The 14,502-nt window shown below is 42.1% G+C and overlaps 1 protein-coding gene across 1 annotated transcript in view; it reads right to left on the bottom strand.

Annotated features, from left to right (window-relative positions):
• The window catches only part of MAN2A1 (mannosidase alpha class 2A member 1), a 206,212-nt gene that overhangs the window by 39,444 nt on the left and 152,266 nt on the right, over positions 1–14,502 (bottom strand). Inside the window, exons 13-15 of the mRNA XM_040343232.1 lie at positions 14,100–14,265; positions 6,439–6,669; positions 14–136 (exon numbers count right to left, since the gene is read on the bottom strand). Coding sequence (XP_040199166.1) covers positions 14–136; positions 6,439–6,669; positions 14,100–14,265 — 520 coding nt within the window. The remainder of the gene's footprint in view (positions 1–13; positions 137–6,438; positions 6,670–14,099; positions 14,266–14,502) is intronic.

The raw sequence follows: 14,502 nt of genomic DNA, 5'->3' as shown, positions 1-14,502 counted from the left end.
ATTGTTAAGATACCTTGGCGTCACCATCAGGCAGGAACAAATAGGCACCACTTTTATCTCTGTTACTTGTTGTACCATACCAATTAAATGACACTTTCACATCATGAGTTTTTCCGCTCTCTTTTATCTTCATTTTCTATACAAGAAAAGGTTTCAGATCAATAAATGACAAAAGGAAAATGTGGCACTTTTTTTTTCTGTAACACATTACACATGTTAGATTTTTACATACAATATGTGAATACAAATAAGGTTGCTTTGATTATTTGTCATATGAAGCTTAGCTTTCAGTGCAGGGCAACACATACCTGGCCTACACTTCATTAGCAAGGGATGCTGGACACAAAACAAGGGGAAACTACAAAATAGATAAAAACATAGCCAAGAAGTGAAAAAACATAGTTGTATGATGCAGTTGAGTAACCAGAGCTGAGAAGACTTAAGAGCCAATTCACACCATACAACAGTTTTTTGCATGTTGCACTAGACAGCCAATTAAATATTAATATGCTGTCAATGAATAAAAAAATGGCTCCTGCACAATTTAATTTTCAGTGCAGGAAATGCAACACATAAGCGCTCAATTACCCCAGCAACAGTCAATGATGAGGGAATTCCTCCTGTGGAGCTATTGTGTTTTCCCGGCGGGTGGGGGCGGGGAGCTGTTCCGGTCAGAATAACAGATTGATTATTGCCAGCCGCTGCAGCCAACAATTGTATGTAAAAATATGAGATGTTGGTTGTACCCAAGTCGATTGATGGGTACAATCAGCCTACCTATAGATGGCTTGAATCTCAACCTGTCTCTGCTGAATCAGCCAAGTTTCTAACCATCTATGGTCTGCTTTAACTGAGAAAGGATGGGCCGTGGCCATTGGCCTGAAAAATGAACTGACAAATTTACCTAGAAATAGATCAAGAAGTAGCCAGATTCTTGCAAGGCCCCTCAGGAGGAACAAACAGGGAACCAGGAAAGGAAGCTGAAGACTTCAGATAAACACAGCTTGAATATCTATAGGAGGGAAGCACAGTCTCTGAAGCATGAGTATAAAAAGATAAAAACACAACGTCCTGATTCAGGAGGAACAAAGGTAGGATGCATCAAATTCACCTTATCCTGGTGAAGAACCAGGAAATATGCCAACTGTAAGACCCTGCAAGATGAGGCAATAGCCACCAAAAAGATAACCTTGCTCACAAGTAGCGACAAAGAAATATCTGAGGAGGTACAAAAGACAAAGACCAAATCAAGGTCTCATGAGAGAAAGGAGGTGAAAATGTATAGGACACCCTGTACAAAGGCTTTTATTAGGAATGAGATATGATTATTCTCTAAAACAGCACAGCCAAAGCAGAGATCTTTCTCTAGAAAACTCAAAGTTAGAGAGATCTCCACAACATACAGTCGGGAATGGAACTTACAAGTTCCACATCATGCAAAATAAGCCTTCCAAGAGTATACTTTCCTGAAGGTAGACAGATGTTCTAGCCCTGAGGAGGGTAGGAATCTCATAAAACAAACATCCTTATCCCTTAGGACCCAGGACCCAGGGTTCAACAACCATGCTGTCAAAGCTAGCAAACAAAGAAGAATGGCAGATCGAACCCTCCATAGCATACAGTGAGGGAAACATTATTTGATCCCCTGCTGATTTTGTACGTTTGCCCACTGACAAAGGAAATGATCAGTCTAATTTTAATGGTAGGTTTATTTAAACATTGACAGAACAAACAAAAAAATCCAGAAAAACGCACTTGGAAAAAAAAGTTATAAATTGATTTGCATTTTAATGAGTAAAATAAGTATTTGACCCCTTCGCAAAACATGACTTGGTACTCTTGGTGGCAAAACCCTTGTTGGCAATCACAGAGGGCAGATGTTTCTTGTAGTTGGCCACCAGGTCTCGAGGCCGACGTTTGGCAACTCGAACCTTCAGCTCCCGCCGCATTTTTTTTTTATAGGATTAAGGTCTAGAGACTGGCTAGGCCACTCAAGGATCTTAATGTGCTTCTTGAGCCACTCCTTTGTTGCCTTAGCCCTGTGTTTTGGGGGTCATTGTTATGCTGAAATACCTATCAAAGACCCATTATCAATGCTCTGGCTGAGGGTAGGAGTTTCTCACCCAAGATTTGACCGTAAATGCCCCCCGTCCATTGTCCCTTTGAGGCAGTAAAGTTGTTCTGCCCCATTAGCAGAAAAACACCCCAAAGCATAATATTTCCATCACCATGTTTGATGGTGGGGATGGTGTTCTTGGGGTATTAGGCAGCATTTCTCCAAACACGGCGAGTTGAGTTGATGCCAACACTTTCATCCAATTCTCCTCTGAATCATTCAGATGTTCATTAGCAAACTTCAGACGGGCCTGTACATGTTCTTTCTTGAGCAAGGGGGCCTTGGAGGCGCTGCAGGATTTTAGTCCTTCACGGTGTAGTGCGTTACCAATTGTTTTCTTGGCGACCATTCTCTCCTGTAGTTATGGGCCGATTACTCACCATTTTCATGATCACTAAAACTACACGGTGTAGATCTTGCATGGAGCCCCAGACCGGGGGAGATTGATAGTTATTTTGTGTTTCTTTCATTTGCAAATAAATCGCACCAGCTGTTGTCACCCTCTCTCCAAGCTGCTTAGCGATGGTCTTGTAGCCTATTCCAGCCTTGTGTAGGTCTGCAATTTTTTCCCTGACATCCTTTGACAGCTCTTTTGTCTTGGCCATGGTGGAGAGATTGGAATCTGATTGCTTCTATGGACAGGTGTCAAGCAGAGATTAGAGTGCCCCTAATCTTAGCTTGTAACTTCTACAGAAGACTTCTGGGAGCTCGAAATCTTGCTGATCGATGGGGGAGCAAATACTTTTTTCACTCATTAACCACTTGCCGACCTCCTCATGTAGATATACATCAGCAGAATGGCACGGACAGGCACATCAACGTACCTGTACGTGCTCTTCTTGACGTGGGTGGGGGGTCCGATCGGGACCCCCCCCGCTACATGCGGCGGTCGGTAAGCCTCGGGGTGCGATCCAGGACGACGGCGCGGCTATTCGTTTATAGCCGCTCCGTCGCGATCGCTCCCCGGAGCTGAAGAACGGGGAGAGCCGTGTGTAAACACGGCTTCCCCGTGCTTCACTATGGCGGCGCATCGATCGAGTGATCCCTTTTATAGGGGAGACTCGATCGATGATGTCAGTCCTACAGCCACACCCCCCTACAGTAGTAAACACACACTAAGTGAACACTAAATGTTACAGCGCCCCCTGTGTTTAACTCCCAAACTGCAACTGTCATTTTCACAATAAAGAATGCAATTTAAATGCATTTTTTGCTGTGAAAATGACAATGGTCCCAAAAACGTGTCAAAATTGTCCGAAGTGTCCGCCATAATGTCGCAGTCACGAAAAAAAAAAAAATCGCTGATCGCCGCCATTAGTAGTAAAAAGAATAAAGAAAATAAAAATGCAATAAAACTATCCCCTATTTTGTAAACGCTATAAATTTTGAGCAAACCAACCGATAAACGATTATTGCGATTTTTTTTACCAAAAATAGGTAGAAGAATACGTATCGGCCTAAACTGAGGGGAAAAAAATGTTTATATATGTTTTTGGGGGATATTTATTATAGCAAAAAGTAAAAAATATTGCATTTTTTTCAAAATTGTCGCTCTATTTTTGTTTATAGCGCAAAAAATAAAAACCGCAGAGGTGATCAAATACCACCAAAAGAAAGCTCTATTTGTGGGGAAAAAAGGACGCCAATTTTGTTTGGGAGCCACGTCGCACGACCGCGCAATTGTCTGTTAAAGCGACGCAGTCCCGAACTGTAAAAACCCCTTGGGTCTTTAGGCAGCATATTGGTCCGGGGCTTAAGTGGTTAAAATGCAAATCAATTTATAGCTTTTTAAATGCGCTTTTCTGGATATTTTTTGTTATTATTCTGTCTCACTGTTAAAATAAACCTACCATTCAAATTATAGCCTGATCATTTCTTTGTCGTCAATGGGCAAAACGTACAAAATCAGCAGGGGATCAAATTCTTTCCACCCCCTCACTGTATCTGGGTGAAATGGAAGGGCCTACGGCTTGTTTGCCAAGAGACTTGCAATGTCAGCAAACCACGTTTATTAGCCACGCTGGTGCAATCAGAATCAGCATAGGTTCTCCACCTTTATCCTGCACAACAGCAGAGGTAAAAGTTGAAGTGGAGAGAAGGCATAGACCAGACAAAGATTGTAGGCATTGAAGGCATAGATCAAAGAGTCACCAGGGCATATTTAGCAAAAGCAAGAGGACTCCTGGTTCTGGACACAAACCTGTGCAGTTTGTTGTTGAAACTGGACCCCAAGAGATCCACATCTTGCGCCCCTCGACAAAGCTCTTCAATTACCTCTGGGGGAACAGCCCTAACTCCTGGATTCGGCTGCTGACAGGGGAGAAAATCCACTTGACACTTTTCGCTCCAGGAACATGCATAGTGGAGAGCAGGAAACATACATAGCTGTGCCACAGCCATGGCATTGTCTGACTGAACTTCAACAATGAACACATCCCTCAGCCTGACATCCATCATCAAGACCATCCGAATTCATTAAAGAAAGATTTTCCTGTATCTAGCATCTGTATGAGCCTACCTGGTTTTAGGAGACGCATGCATTGGCAGATCCAAGAACTCCTGAAATGTGTCCCAGACAGTATACTTAACTGCAGAACTCTGGATTGTAACTGGGCAAAGGGGGCCACATAAAAAGTGGCTACCATCCTTGCCAACATCTGCATGCAGGTTCACAACCTTAAGTATCTCACCTAGACTTGGAGACAAGCATTTAATATGTGAGCTGTATTCAAGGACTAAGCCCAAGTACACCAGGTGTTGAGTTGGAACCAAGGACAACTTCTGAAGTTTCAGTAACCAGCTGAACCGCTCCAAGACTAGTACCATCTACTGGATATTATATGCCAGCTTCTGAGTTGATTGTCTTAGAATCTAGTCTTTCATATGCCCAACAATGGGGTTATCCTGGAACCTCAACAACCCCAGAACTGGAGCCAAAACCTAGTAAACACCCCAGGGGCCAACAATAGACAGTAATGCCATAAATGGATAGTGGCAATCCTCTACTGCAATTCGCAGAAACCACTACATACAAAAATTGGGATATGCAGGTAGGCATTCTCGATATCCACTGACACCAGGAAGCATCCTTGACGATGTGAAGTAATCGCTTTCTAATCTGAACTTTTGGATTTTCAGTAAAGACAATGAACACTCACATGTGCATCCTGGACATAAACAGTGTCAATATAAGCACATCCCTCCCTTTAAACAAAGGAAGTGGAGGACTGTGCCCTGAAAAACTGGATATACCAGAAAAGGGCAGGGACCCAAACCCAATCTGACCCTTGTTGGAGCCACCTCCCTATCTGATAAGGGGATCTGGGAGCCCCCTATGGTCCTTCTCTTACACAGCTGCATACGCAAGGCCATGGCTTTCTCACTGTTAAACAGGTCTATGAACCACAGAGGGAACCAGCCCATCTATTCTGAAGGCAAAATACAGTAGGGAATGGATACCAAGCGCCCTGAGGTTATTCAGTTCGCATGTGCTGCGCTATACAAGTTTCTCACTTACTCAGTGTCAGTCTACGGCAGCAAAAAAGTGTCCCAATACTTAGTATCCCCCCGACAGGCAAGTATAATGCTGCTGAAAAGGGGTTGGATGCAGGCTGGATTTAGCGTGGGGTCAGTATGCTGCCCAGGAGCTCATCAAAACCATGTCAATCTGGAAGCTGAAGCAAGCTGGTGCCTGAGTATTAACGTCATCACGTGCCCCCATACCACACCATCCCTTTCACACACTGCCACTGCTATATGGAACTATCAGGAAAAAACTGCCATAAACTGTCCCAATAAAACTTCAAATTTAGGAAGCACTGAAGGGGGGAATGCCACAGTTCCACTTCACACAGAGGCATTCACCAGTCCACATTGGAGGGACATCAGCCCCAAACTCAACCCATCATGGCAGATGCACCCTGCAGGGTCTACAAGAACTTCTCTGCAGAGGGATCACCGTCATGGACCCATATGGCACCCTGCCAACCGGCAGACATCACAGACAATCCCCACTCTTGCATACAGGTTCTGGTACAGTCCCTTTTCATGTGCTAGCCATAGTGACCAGTCAATGAGGAGCCACCTTTGCCCCAGTAGGAGTATAAAGAACATTTGAAGAGTTGTGCTTTCAAAAAATAAAAACAGAAAAAACACAACACCTTTAAAAAGACAAGGAGGCGTATCCATCACCTTCAGGCACTAGATAAAAACTGAGTTGGGAGGGGTTATGCCAGTGTCTATGCACCCGATTTTAGTTTTTACATATAGCAAGCCCTGATTTATATTGCAAGATAAAAAGAAAATCACTGTAAGGACATTACCTCCAGAAGTCCAGATGTCTGCGAAAACCCAAGCTGTAAGTAGGAATTCTCTAAAGTTAAGTCCCGGACAATGTCATCCAACTCATTGACATAGAAGACTGCATTGGATGTGATTTTACTTCTCCCTCTAGTAAAAATTGTATAATCTGCCTTTACAGTTTCTGGACTCTCAGCTTCCACCAGTTGATAAACAGCCAAACCAAGAGGAGGTAATTGTGCCAAAAATGAGACCTTTGGGAGAGAGAAAAAAAAGCACAATAAGTAAAAGGAAAAATGTATTTAAAACAAAATGGCTATTCAATTAAGAGCTACAGTTTGAGCTACAGTAAGCAGAGCACAAGTTAATAGTAAAAATCTGTAAGATGAGATGTTCGGATTGGCAAGGAATTTCTAATATATATATATATATATATATATATATATATATATATATATATATATATATATATATATATATATATATATATAGCAGGAAGCCGACTTCTGTAGCTTGCAATTGGAAACACACACAAAAAAAAAAAAATGATTTGAAGCCAGACCAGCTATTTTAGATTTTAAAAAAAGTATTGTACAATTTACCTTTAAGTATATACTTAATTTACACGATTGCCGTTTTGCATTGCTTTAGTAAATTACACAAAGAAAAAGGGGGAGGTTTACGTGCATAATAGGGACAGTATTGACACAGCCCCAGAAGAACCCCAATGGCTTAAATTGATATGGTCCAGAAACATTTAGACACAATAAAAAGGAGAACAAAGCACCTGGACTGAACCAGACCAGATGTCATACACCCACGAGTCCTGAAATTTGGGCTCTATAATTTCAAAGCCTTTGTTTCTTTTGTTTTTTCGCAATTCCTTTATTTGACCAACAGTTGCATTATACAAATTAAGGTATGGGTAAAGCTAGATATGACATACGTATGCTAGAAGCAAATAATATCCACATTAGCTTCATAGGCAACTCAAAAAAGTCAAAGCATATACAATGTGGCAAGTTCCATGACATGCTAAATATTCTTAACTAGGAGGGCGCAATAATAATCCCCAACTTTCCAAGCCCGTGTAAAAAGCCCAAACGTAATAAAGCAACCCAGTGGGATAAAGAATGAGAAATTCCGTGGTCAAAATGAATCCCCCGGCGGCCAATATAACTTAATAGGACAGCATCTATTCATATATAGTCAGATACATATAACCAGTTCTCGTTTGCTGTTCAGATACCTTCCACGCTTTACACCTCATGCCCACAGGTACAATCATTACTTTCCTCATTCAACCCCACCAGTATAGAAAAGGTTGCTAAACTACTTGCAAACGTCCAACTAACCACCTGCCCTCTGAACAATGTTCCCTTGCAAAATGCTACGTTCCCCCTCTGACTCTAACCCACATCTTCAATCTCTCCCTCTCTGCTGGCCTCTTCCCCAACTCTCTAAAACACACTAGTCAGCCCCATACTTAAAAAGCCTTCACTGGACCCAACCAATCTTAACCTAGGCCCCATCCCCTGGCTCCCCTTTTTATCCAAACTACTACTACCGACTGAGCAACCACCTTGCCAAGAATAGCCTTCTTGATCCCTTTCAGTCTGGATTTCATCCTCAACACTCCAGTGAAACGGCTCTTCTAAAACAACCTACTAACAGCCAAAACCAATTGACACTATTCTGTACTCCTACTCTCGGACCTTTCTGCTGCCTTTGATACGGATGACCACCCCCTCGTCCTCCTCCAAAAACTCCACGCCATTGGTCTCCGTAACTGTATGCTTTGCTGGTTCTCTTTTTATTTATCTAAATTGCACCTTTAGCGTTACCTACGACTCTACTTCCTCCAATCGTTTTCCTTTCTCTGTTGGGGTCCCCCAAGGTTCTGTTCTTGGGCCTCTCCTATTTTCAATCTACACCTCCTCCCTGGGTCAGCCGATAGCCTCCCATGGCTTCAAATACCATCTCTATGCAGACGACACCCAAATCTGTTCATTTCAACCCTTTAGCTCACTCCCTCAGTCTCCTCACGTATCACTAAATTTACCAACAGACATATCAGTCTGAATGTCACATCACATCCTTTCCTCAAATTCAATCTACCCAAAAGCAAACGTATAATTTGTCCTCCATCACATGCCCCAACCCCTGATCAATCTGTCAAATTCGTTGACACAACTATCAGCTCATCCCAACAAGCCAAGGTCCTAGGTGAACTGTTCCTTTAAGCTCCACATCCAATCATTGTCCAAATCTTGCTGCCTCAACAACATCTCCAAAATACGCCCGTTTCTAACCAATGACATAAGAAGGCTCCTAATTCACTCCCTGGTCATTTCTCACCTTGAATACTGCAACTCCCTACTCATTAGCTTACCTCTACATAGGCTATCCCCCTTCAATCATTAATGTTGCTGCCAGACTCATCCACCTTACCAATCGCTCTGTGTATGCTATTACTCTCTGTTAATCCCTCCACTGGCTCCCGCTCACCCAACTTAAATACAAAATACTAACAACAACTTTCAAAGCCATCCACAATTTAGTGTACACACACACACTTATTATAAGCAGTAGTCAACATAATTAAAAAACTAAAAATGTAATTGTAAAACAAATCTGTTTTCTATTTAGAAGTAAACAACTTAGACAAGGGGGGGTGCTGTGGCTATAGTACTGTACACTTGGATTTTGCATAAGCATTTGACACAGTTCCCCCACACACCACTAATAAGGTAAAGTTTATAAACCATCAACATTTTTATTTGATAATGAGTAGAAATTAAGGATTCATACTAGTGGTGTGCTCCAAAGTTCTGTATAGGTACTCTTACTGTCTAACATATTTACAAATGACATACAACCCCAATTTCCAAAAAGTTGGGATGCTGTGTACAATATACATAAAATGAGAATGCAACGATTACCAAACCTTATAAAGCCATACTTTTATAAACAAAAGAAAATAGAAAACATATCAAATGTTTAACCACCGCCCGCCCTATAGCAAAAGGACGGCCGGGCGGTGGTTTAGTTATGACGCCCAGCAGGATAACTGCCAGTGCGCGCCCGTGGGGGTGCACAGCGATCGGTGGTGCGGCATCAGTCTGACACACCGCTACAACGATCTCGGTAAAGACCGTCTGACGGAGGATCTTTACCAAGTGATCAGCCGTGTCCAATCACGGCTGATCACAGTGTAAACAGGAGCCATTTACTGGCCGATTGGCGGCTCTCCCGACAGGGGATCTGTGCTGATTGTTCATCAGCGCAGCCACGCCCACATATGCCCACCACACATGGATGACTAGGTATGCCCCACATGGCCGCCACACAGTGCCCAAAATATGCCAGTGCCCAAAATGGTGTCAGTCAGTGCCCATTACTTATTTACAACATTTTTATAACAAACTTTTTCCCAAAGTTTTCGGCCTTTTATTTGTTGGGCAAAAAAGACAGCTCTACTGGTAAGAACAAAAGCAGCAAAAGCCAAATCCTGTGACATGGGAGTGGGGGCAGGGCTCAGTCCCTCTTTCTTTTTTAACCTCTTGCCCACGGCCCCATGTCCAAAAGACGTCCTCTTTTTAAAGATGGAGATCTCGGTAACGGCAGCAGCTGCTGCCACAACCGAGATATCCATCTCTTCAGTGGGCGGTCCTGTACACGATAACGGCGGTCTCCGCGAGATAGCCGTTATCGGTGGCAGGAGAGGGCCCCCCTCCCCTCCAGCTGCGAGTGAGGGAAAAATGTCCTTCACCCGTCCCCATAGCTCTGCTGGGCGGAAGTGACGTCAAAACGTCAGTCCCGCCCAGAGTCTTAAAGAAACTTTTTTTTTTTGTCATTTGAAAAAATTACAGTTTCAAATTTTTTTTTCTTTTTTTTTCATTTAAGTCTAAATATAAGATCTGAGGTCTTTTTGACCCCAGATCTCATATTTAAGATGACCTGCCATGCTTTTTTCTATTACAAGGGATGTTTACATTCCTTGCAATAGGAATAAAAGTGATACATTTTATTTATTTATTTTATTTCAGTGTAAAAAATTAACTAAATAAAAATAAATAAGAAAACAAAATTTTTTTTTTTAAAGCGCCCCGTCCCGACAAGCTTGCACACAGAAGCGAACGCATACACGAGTAGCGCCCACATATGAAAACTGTGTTCAAACCACACAAGTGAGGTATGGCCGCGATCGTTAGAGCGAGAGCAATAATTCTAGCCCTAGACCTCCTCTGTAACTCAAAAAATGTAACCTGTAGAATTTTTTAAACGTCGCCTATTGAAATTTTTAAGGGTAAAAGTTTGACGTCATGCCACGAGCGGGCGCAATTTAAGCGTGACATGTTGGGTATCATTTTACTCGGCGTAACATTATCTTTCACAATATATAAAAAAATTGGGCAAAATTTATTGTGGTCTTATTTTTTAATTCAAAAAAGTGATTTTTTTCCAAAAAAAGTGCGCTTGTAAGACCACTGCGCAAATACGGTGTGACAAAACGTATTGCAATGGCTGCCATTTTATTCTCTAAAGTGTTAGAAAAAAATATATATAATGTTTGGGGGTTTTAAGTAATTTTCTAGCAAAAAAAACTGTTTTAGTCTCGTAAACACCGAATCTGAATAAACAAGCCCGGTGGGAAAGAGGTTAATGGACGCAGTAGCAGGGCTCATGATGCTTTTGCAGAGGACCAGCCCGATTCTTTTCTTGGGTCCCCCACCGGCGCACTCCAGGCCCCTCCTCTTCTTCAGGTGCCCCCATGGAAAGCCGCTTTCCATGGGGCACTTTACAAAGTGGAGGGGCCTGGAGTGCCGCAGGAACCCCAGAAGGAGGAGGATAGGGACTGCTCTGTGCAAAAGCATTGCGCACAACAGGCAAGTAGAACAGGTTTGTAATTTAATTGAAAGAAAAAAGCTTTAGAACAACTTAAATTAGTATACAAGTGGAACAGGTACATTTAAGTAACTGCAGCCCAAAAAAATTATTTTGCATAGTTTTATGGATAGCATTGGAAAAGAGTTAACACCCATGTAATGTTTTTGCCCCTGAAGAAGATTTCACCTCACTTTCTGTCCCTGTGACAATTGCATTTTGAAAATGCTTTGCTGAAACAATGATTGGTGATAAAGCTTTAGTGGAATGATTGGTGATAAAGCTTTAGTGGAAATGCATTTTTTCCCCCATGACAACTCTTAGGTCCCATTCATTTCCAGCTACTGTTTTTGGCTTCAGACGTTTTCTCTGCAGTGAAACTCTCCAGCACTTTATCATAAGTGTCCATGCACACATAGGCCATCAGTAGTTTTTGGCACAGGTGTTTTCTAGCTGGACCTGCCCCCCCCCCCAGAACTTGTGGGTTAGAAAAACACTTTTAAAAAAGCTGAAAACAGCTTAAAGGCGTGGCTGTTTGCCGTTTATGAACATTTTTAAGCCATAAGCTTTTATGGTAGTAAAGTTTTGCTAAAAAACAAACAAAAAAAAAAAACTTAAAAACGCTACAGCTAAAGAAAGACCAACTTTCTTCAGCCAGACGTTTTAGAACGTTAAGTGTGCATGAGGCCTCACAGGAGTAAATTTCCCTTCCTAAGGGTCGATTTCCTCTTACTTCCTTTTGTCTCCCTCCGTTTGCACGTATGACTTGGATGTAAGTTGGATGTTTGTAAATCAAGGACTGCCTGTAATTAGGTTAACTGCCAATAGGTCAGTAACATGACTGAGTATACAGTAAATGAGCATCTTAAAGAATCATGATGTCTCAGAAGATGGGCAGAGGTCCACCAATCTGAAAAGCTGTATCTAAAGATTGGAAATTTCAGAATAATCTTGCCCAATGAAATATTGCAAAGACGGAAAATATTTTATAATCCACAGTACATAAAATATAATTGAAAGATTCAGAGAATCTGAAGAAATCTCTGTATGGAAAGGACAAGACTGAAATGCAAAATTTGGATTTTGATGCCCGTGAGCTTCGGGTCCTCAGATAGCACTCCATTAAAAACAGGCATGATTCTGTGATGGACATCACTGCATGGGCTCTTAAATACTTCCAAAAATCACTGTCTGAACACAGTTCGCCGTGCCATCCAAAAATGCAAAATAAAGCTATTATGCAAAGAAGCATCTTCTCTGGGCCAAAGCTCATTTAAAATGGTCTGTTGCAAAGCAGAAAACTGCTTTGTGTTCAGATAAATTGATATTTGACAATATTTTTTAGCAACCATGGGCGCTGCGTCCTCCAGGCTTAACAGGAAAGGGATTGGTGCTCAGTTCAAAAGCCTCCGGCTCTGATAGTATGCATTAGTGCATATAGCATGGGCAGCTTTTGTACATCCGCAAAGGCACCATCAATGCTCAAAGATTTATCCAGGTTTTAGAGCTGCTCAGGCACAAATGGGACAACATTCCTCTCCCAAAACTCTAGCAACTGGTCTCAGTTCCCAGACCTTTACAGCATGTTTACAGAGAAGAGGGGTGGTACATTGTGGTTAACATGGCCCTGTCACAACTTTTTTGCAATTGTGGGCTATACTTTGCCAGATTTGTGCTGCCCTGTGTCAACTTATTTGAGATGTGTTGCTGCCATCAATTACAACCAGAGTCAATGGTGAAGAATCTGAGTGTTCCGATAGATCATAGACTTAAAGTAGCTGTAAAGCCTGAAGTTTTTTTACCTGCATGCAGCCAGTGAGATATAGGATTGTGCATATGGAGGTTTTCTATTTATTTGTTTTTTCTATTGAACTTTTCCTTTTTCTAACTAGGAAACTATGCGTGTGCCACGATCTTCTCATATGCAGGATCTGAGGGAGCATCTCACCTTAAAGCGGGGGTTCACCCTAAAAAAAAATTCTAACATTACATTCAGCTCACTACCGACATTGACACTATGCAGATTTTTTTTTTTTTTGCCGTACATACCTCGTATAGCCATTTTCTTAGCCAGCTTCCGGGTAGTGAATCCCGCGGGAGTGGGCGTTCCTATGCAGCAGTTAGTGATTGATGTGATGACAAAAACTACCCACCCCGTCGCATAAGGAGCGTCACGAGTTGCCGAAAGAAGCCGAACATCGGTGCGCAGGCGCCATATAGCGCCGACTCAACGTTCGGCTTCTTTCGGCAACTCGTGACGCTCCTTATGCAACAGGGTGGGTAGTTTTTGTCATCACATCAATCACTAACTGCTGCCATACGAACGCCCACTCCCGCGGGATTCACTACCTGGAAGCCGGCTAAGAAAATGAGTAGTGAGCTGAATGTAATGTTATAATTTTTTTTTAGTGTGAACCACCGCTTTAATAAGGCAGTAATGTATATCTATAAAAGGCAACAATAAGATATGTATATCTATATAAAATATATCATGTAATCTTAACTGCTTCACACTCCTTTGCTCAAATACAATTTACTGACTGTATGAGGGAGAGTTATTAAAAGGAGTGCACACAGAACCATATATGAGATACGTAAAAGAACCAATCAGCTTCGAACGTCAGCTTGGTCAATTAAGCTTTGACAATAAAACCTAGAAACTGACTTGCTATGCACAGTTGCACAAGATTCTGTGTGCATCAGTTTTAGTAAATCTCCCTTCACTACGAATTGGTCTACTAAACAAGATTTGTCAACTTGTTGAACTTTACTGCAACCGAACAATAAAAACACATACCTGATAAGTGTCCTGAGAAACCACAGTAGCTTCATCCCATACTGCACTGATCTGGGCTTTCACAGATTTTCCTGCTGCATCCATCACCTTAACTTTTGGAGAACTAACGTACACAGAAACCACAGACAAACGCTCTTGTTCGAGAGGATTAAAGACTGCAATGGGCCTGCAAGACATAATGAATTGTAACTTTTTCCCCCCAAAGTTTAAGTGTTCTACTTTAAAGAAGTTACAACAAAGTTGTGACATGCGGGGAAAAAATCCCCCATAAAAGCGGAAGCACCAACCAGAACGGGTTAGTAGTATCAGTGTACAGTAGATATACAGTGTACACTGTATTAAGTTATTATCAACACCTGACTGTGCAATCTTATTTAGATCTACCATCAACTATGTAGCACAA

The sequence above is a fragment of the Rana temporaria genome, chromosome 1 (assembly GCF_905171775.1).
Source record: "Rana temporaria chromosome 1, aRanTem1.1, whole genome shotgun sequence".
NCBI lineage: Eukaryota > Metazoa > Chordata > Amphibia > Anura > Ranidae > Rana > Rana temporaria.
Note: the sequence above shows the minus strand (reverse complement) of the source record. Positions and strands in the feature narration are given on the sequence as shown.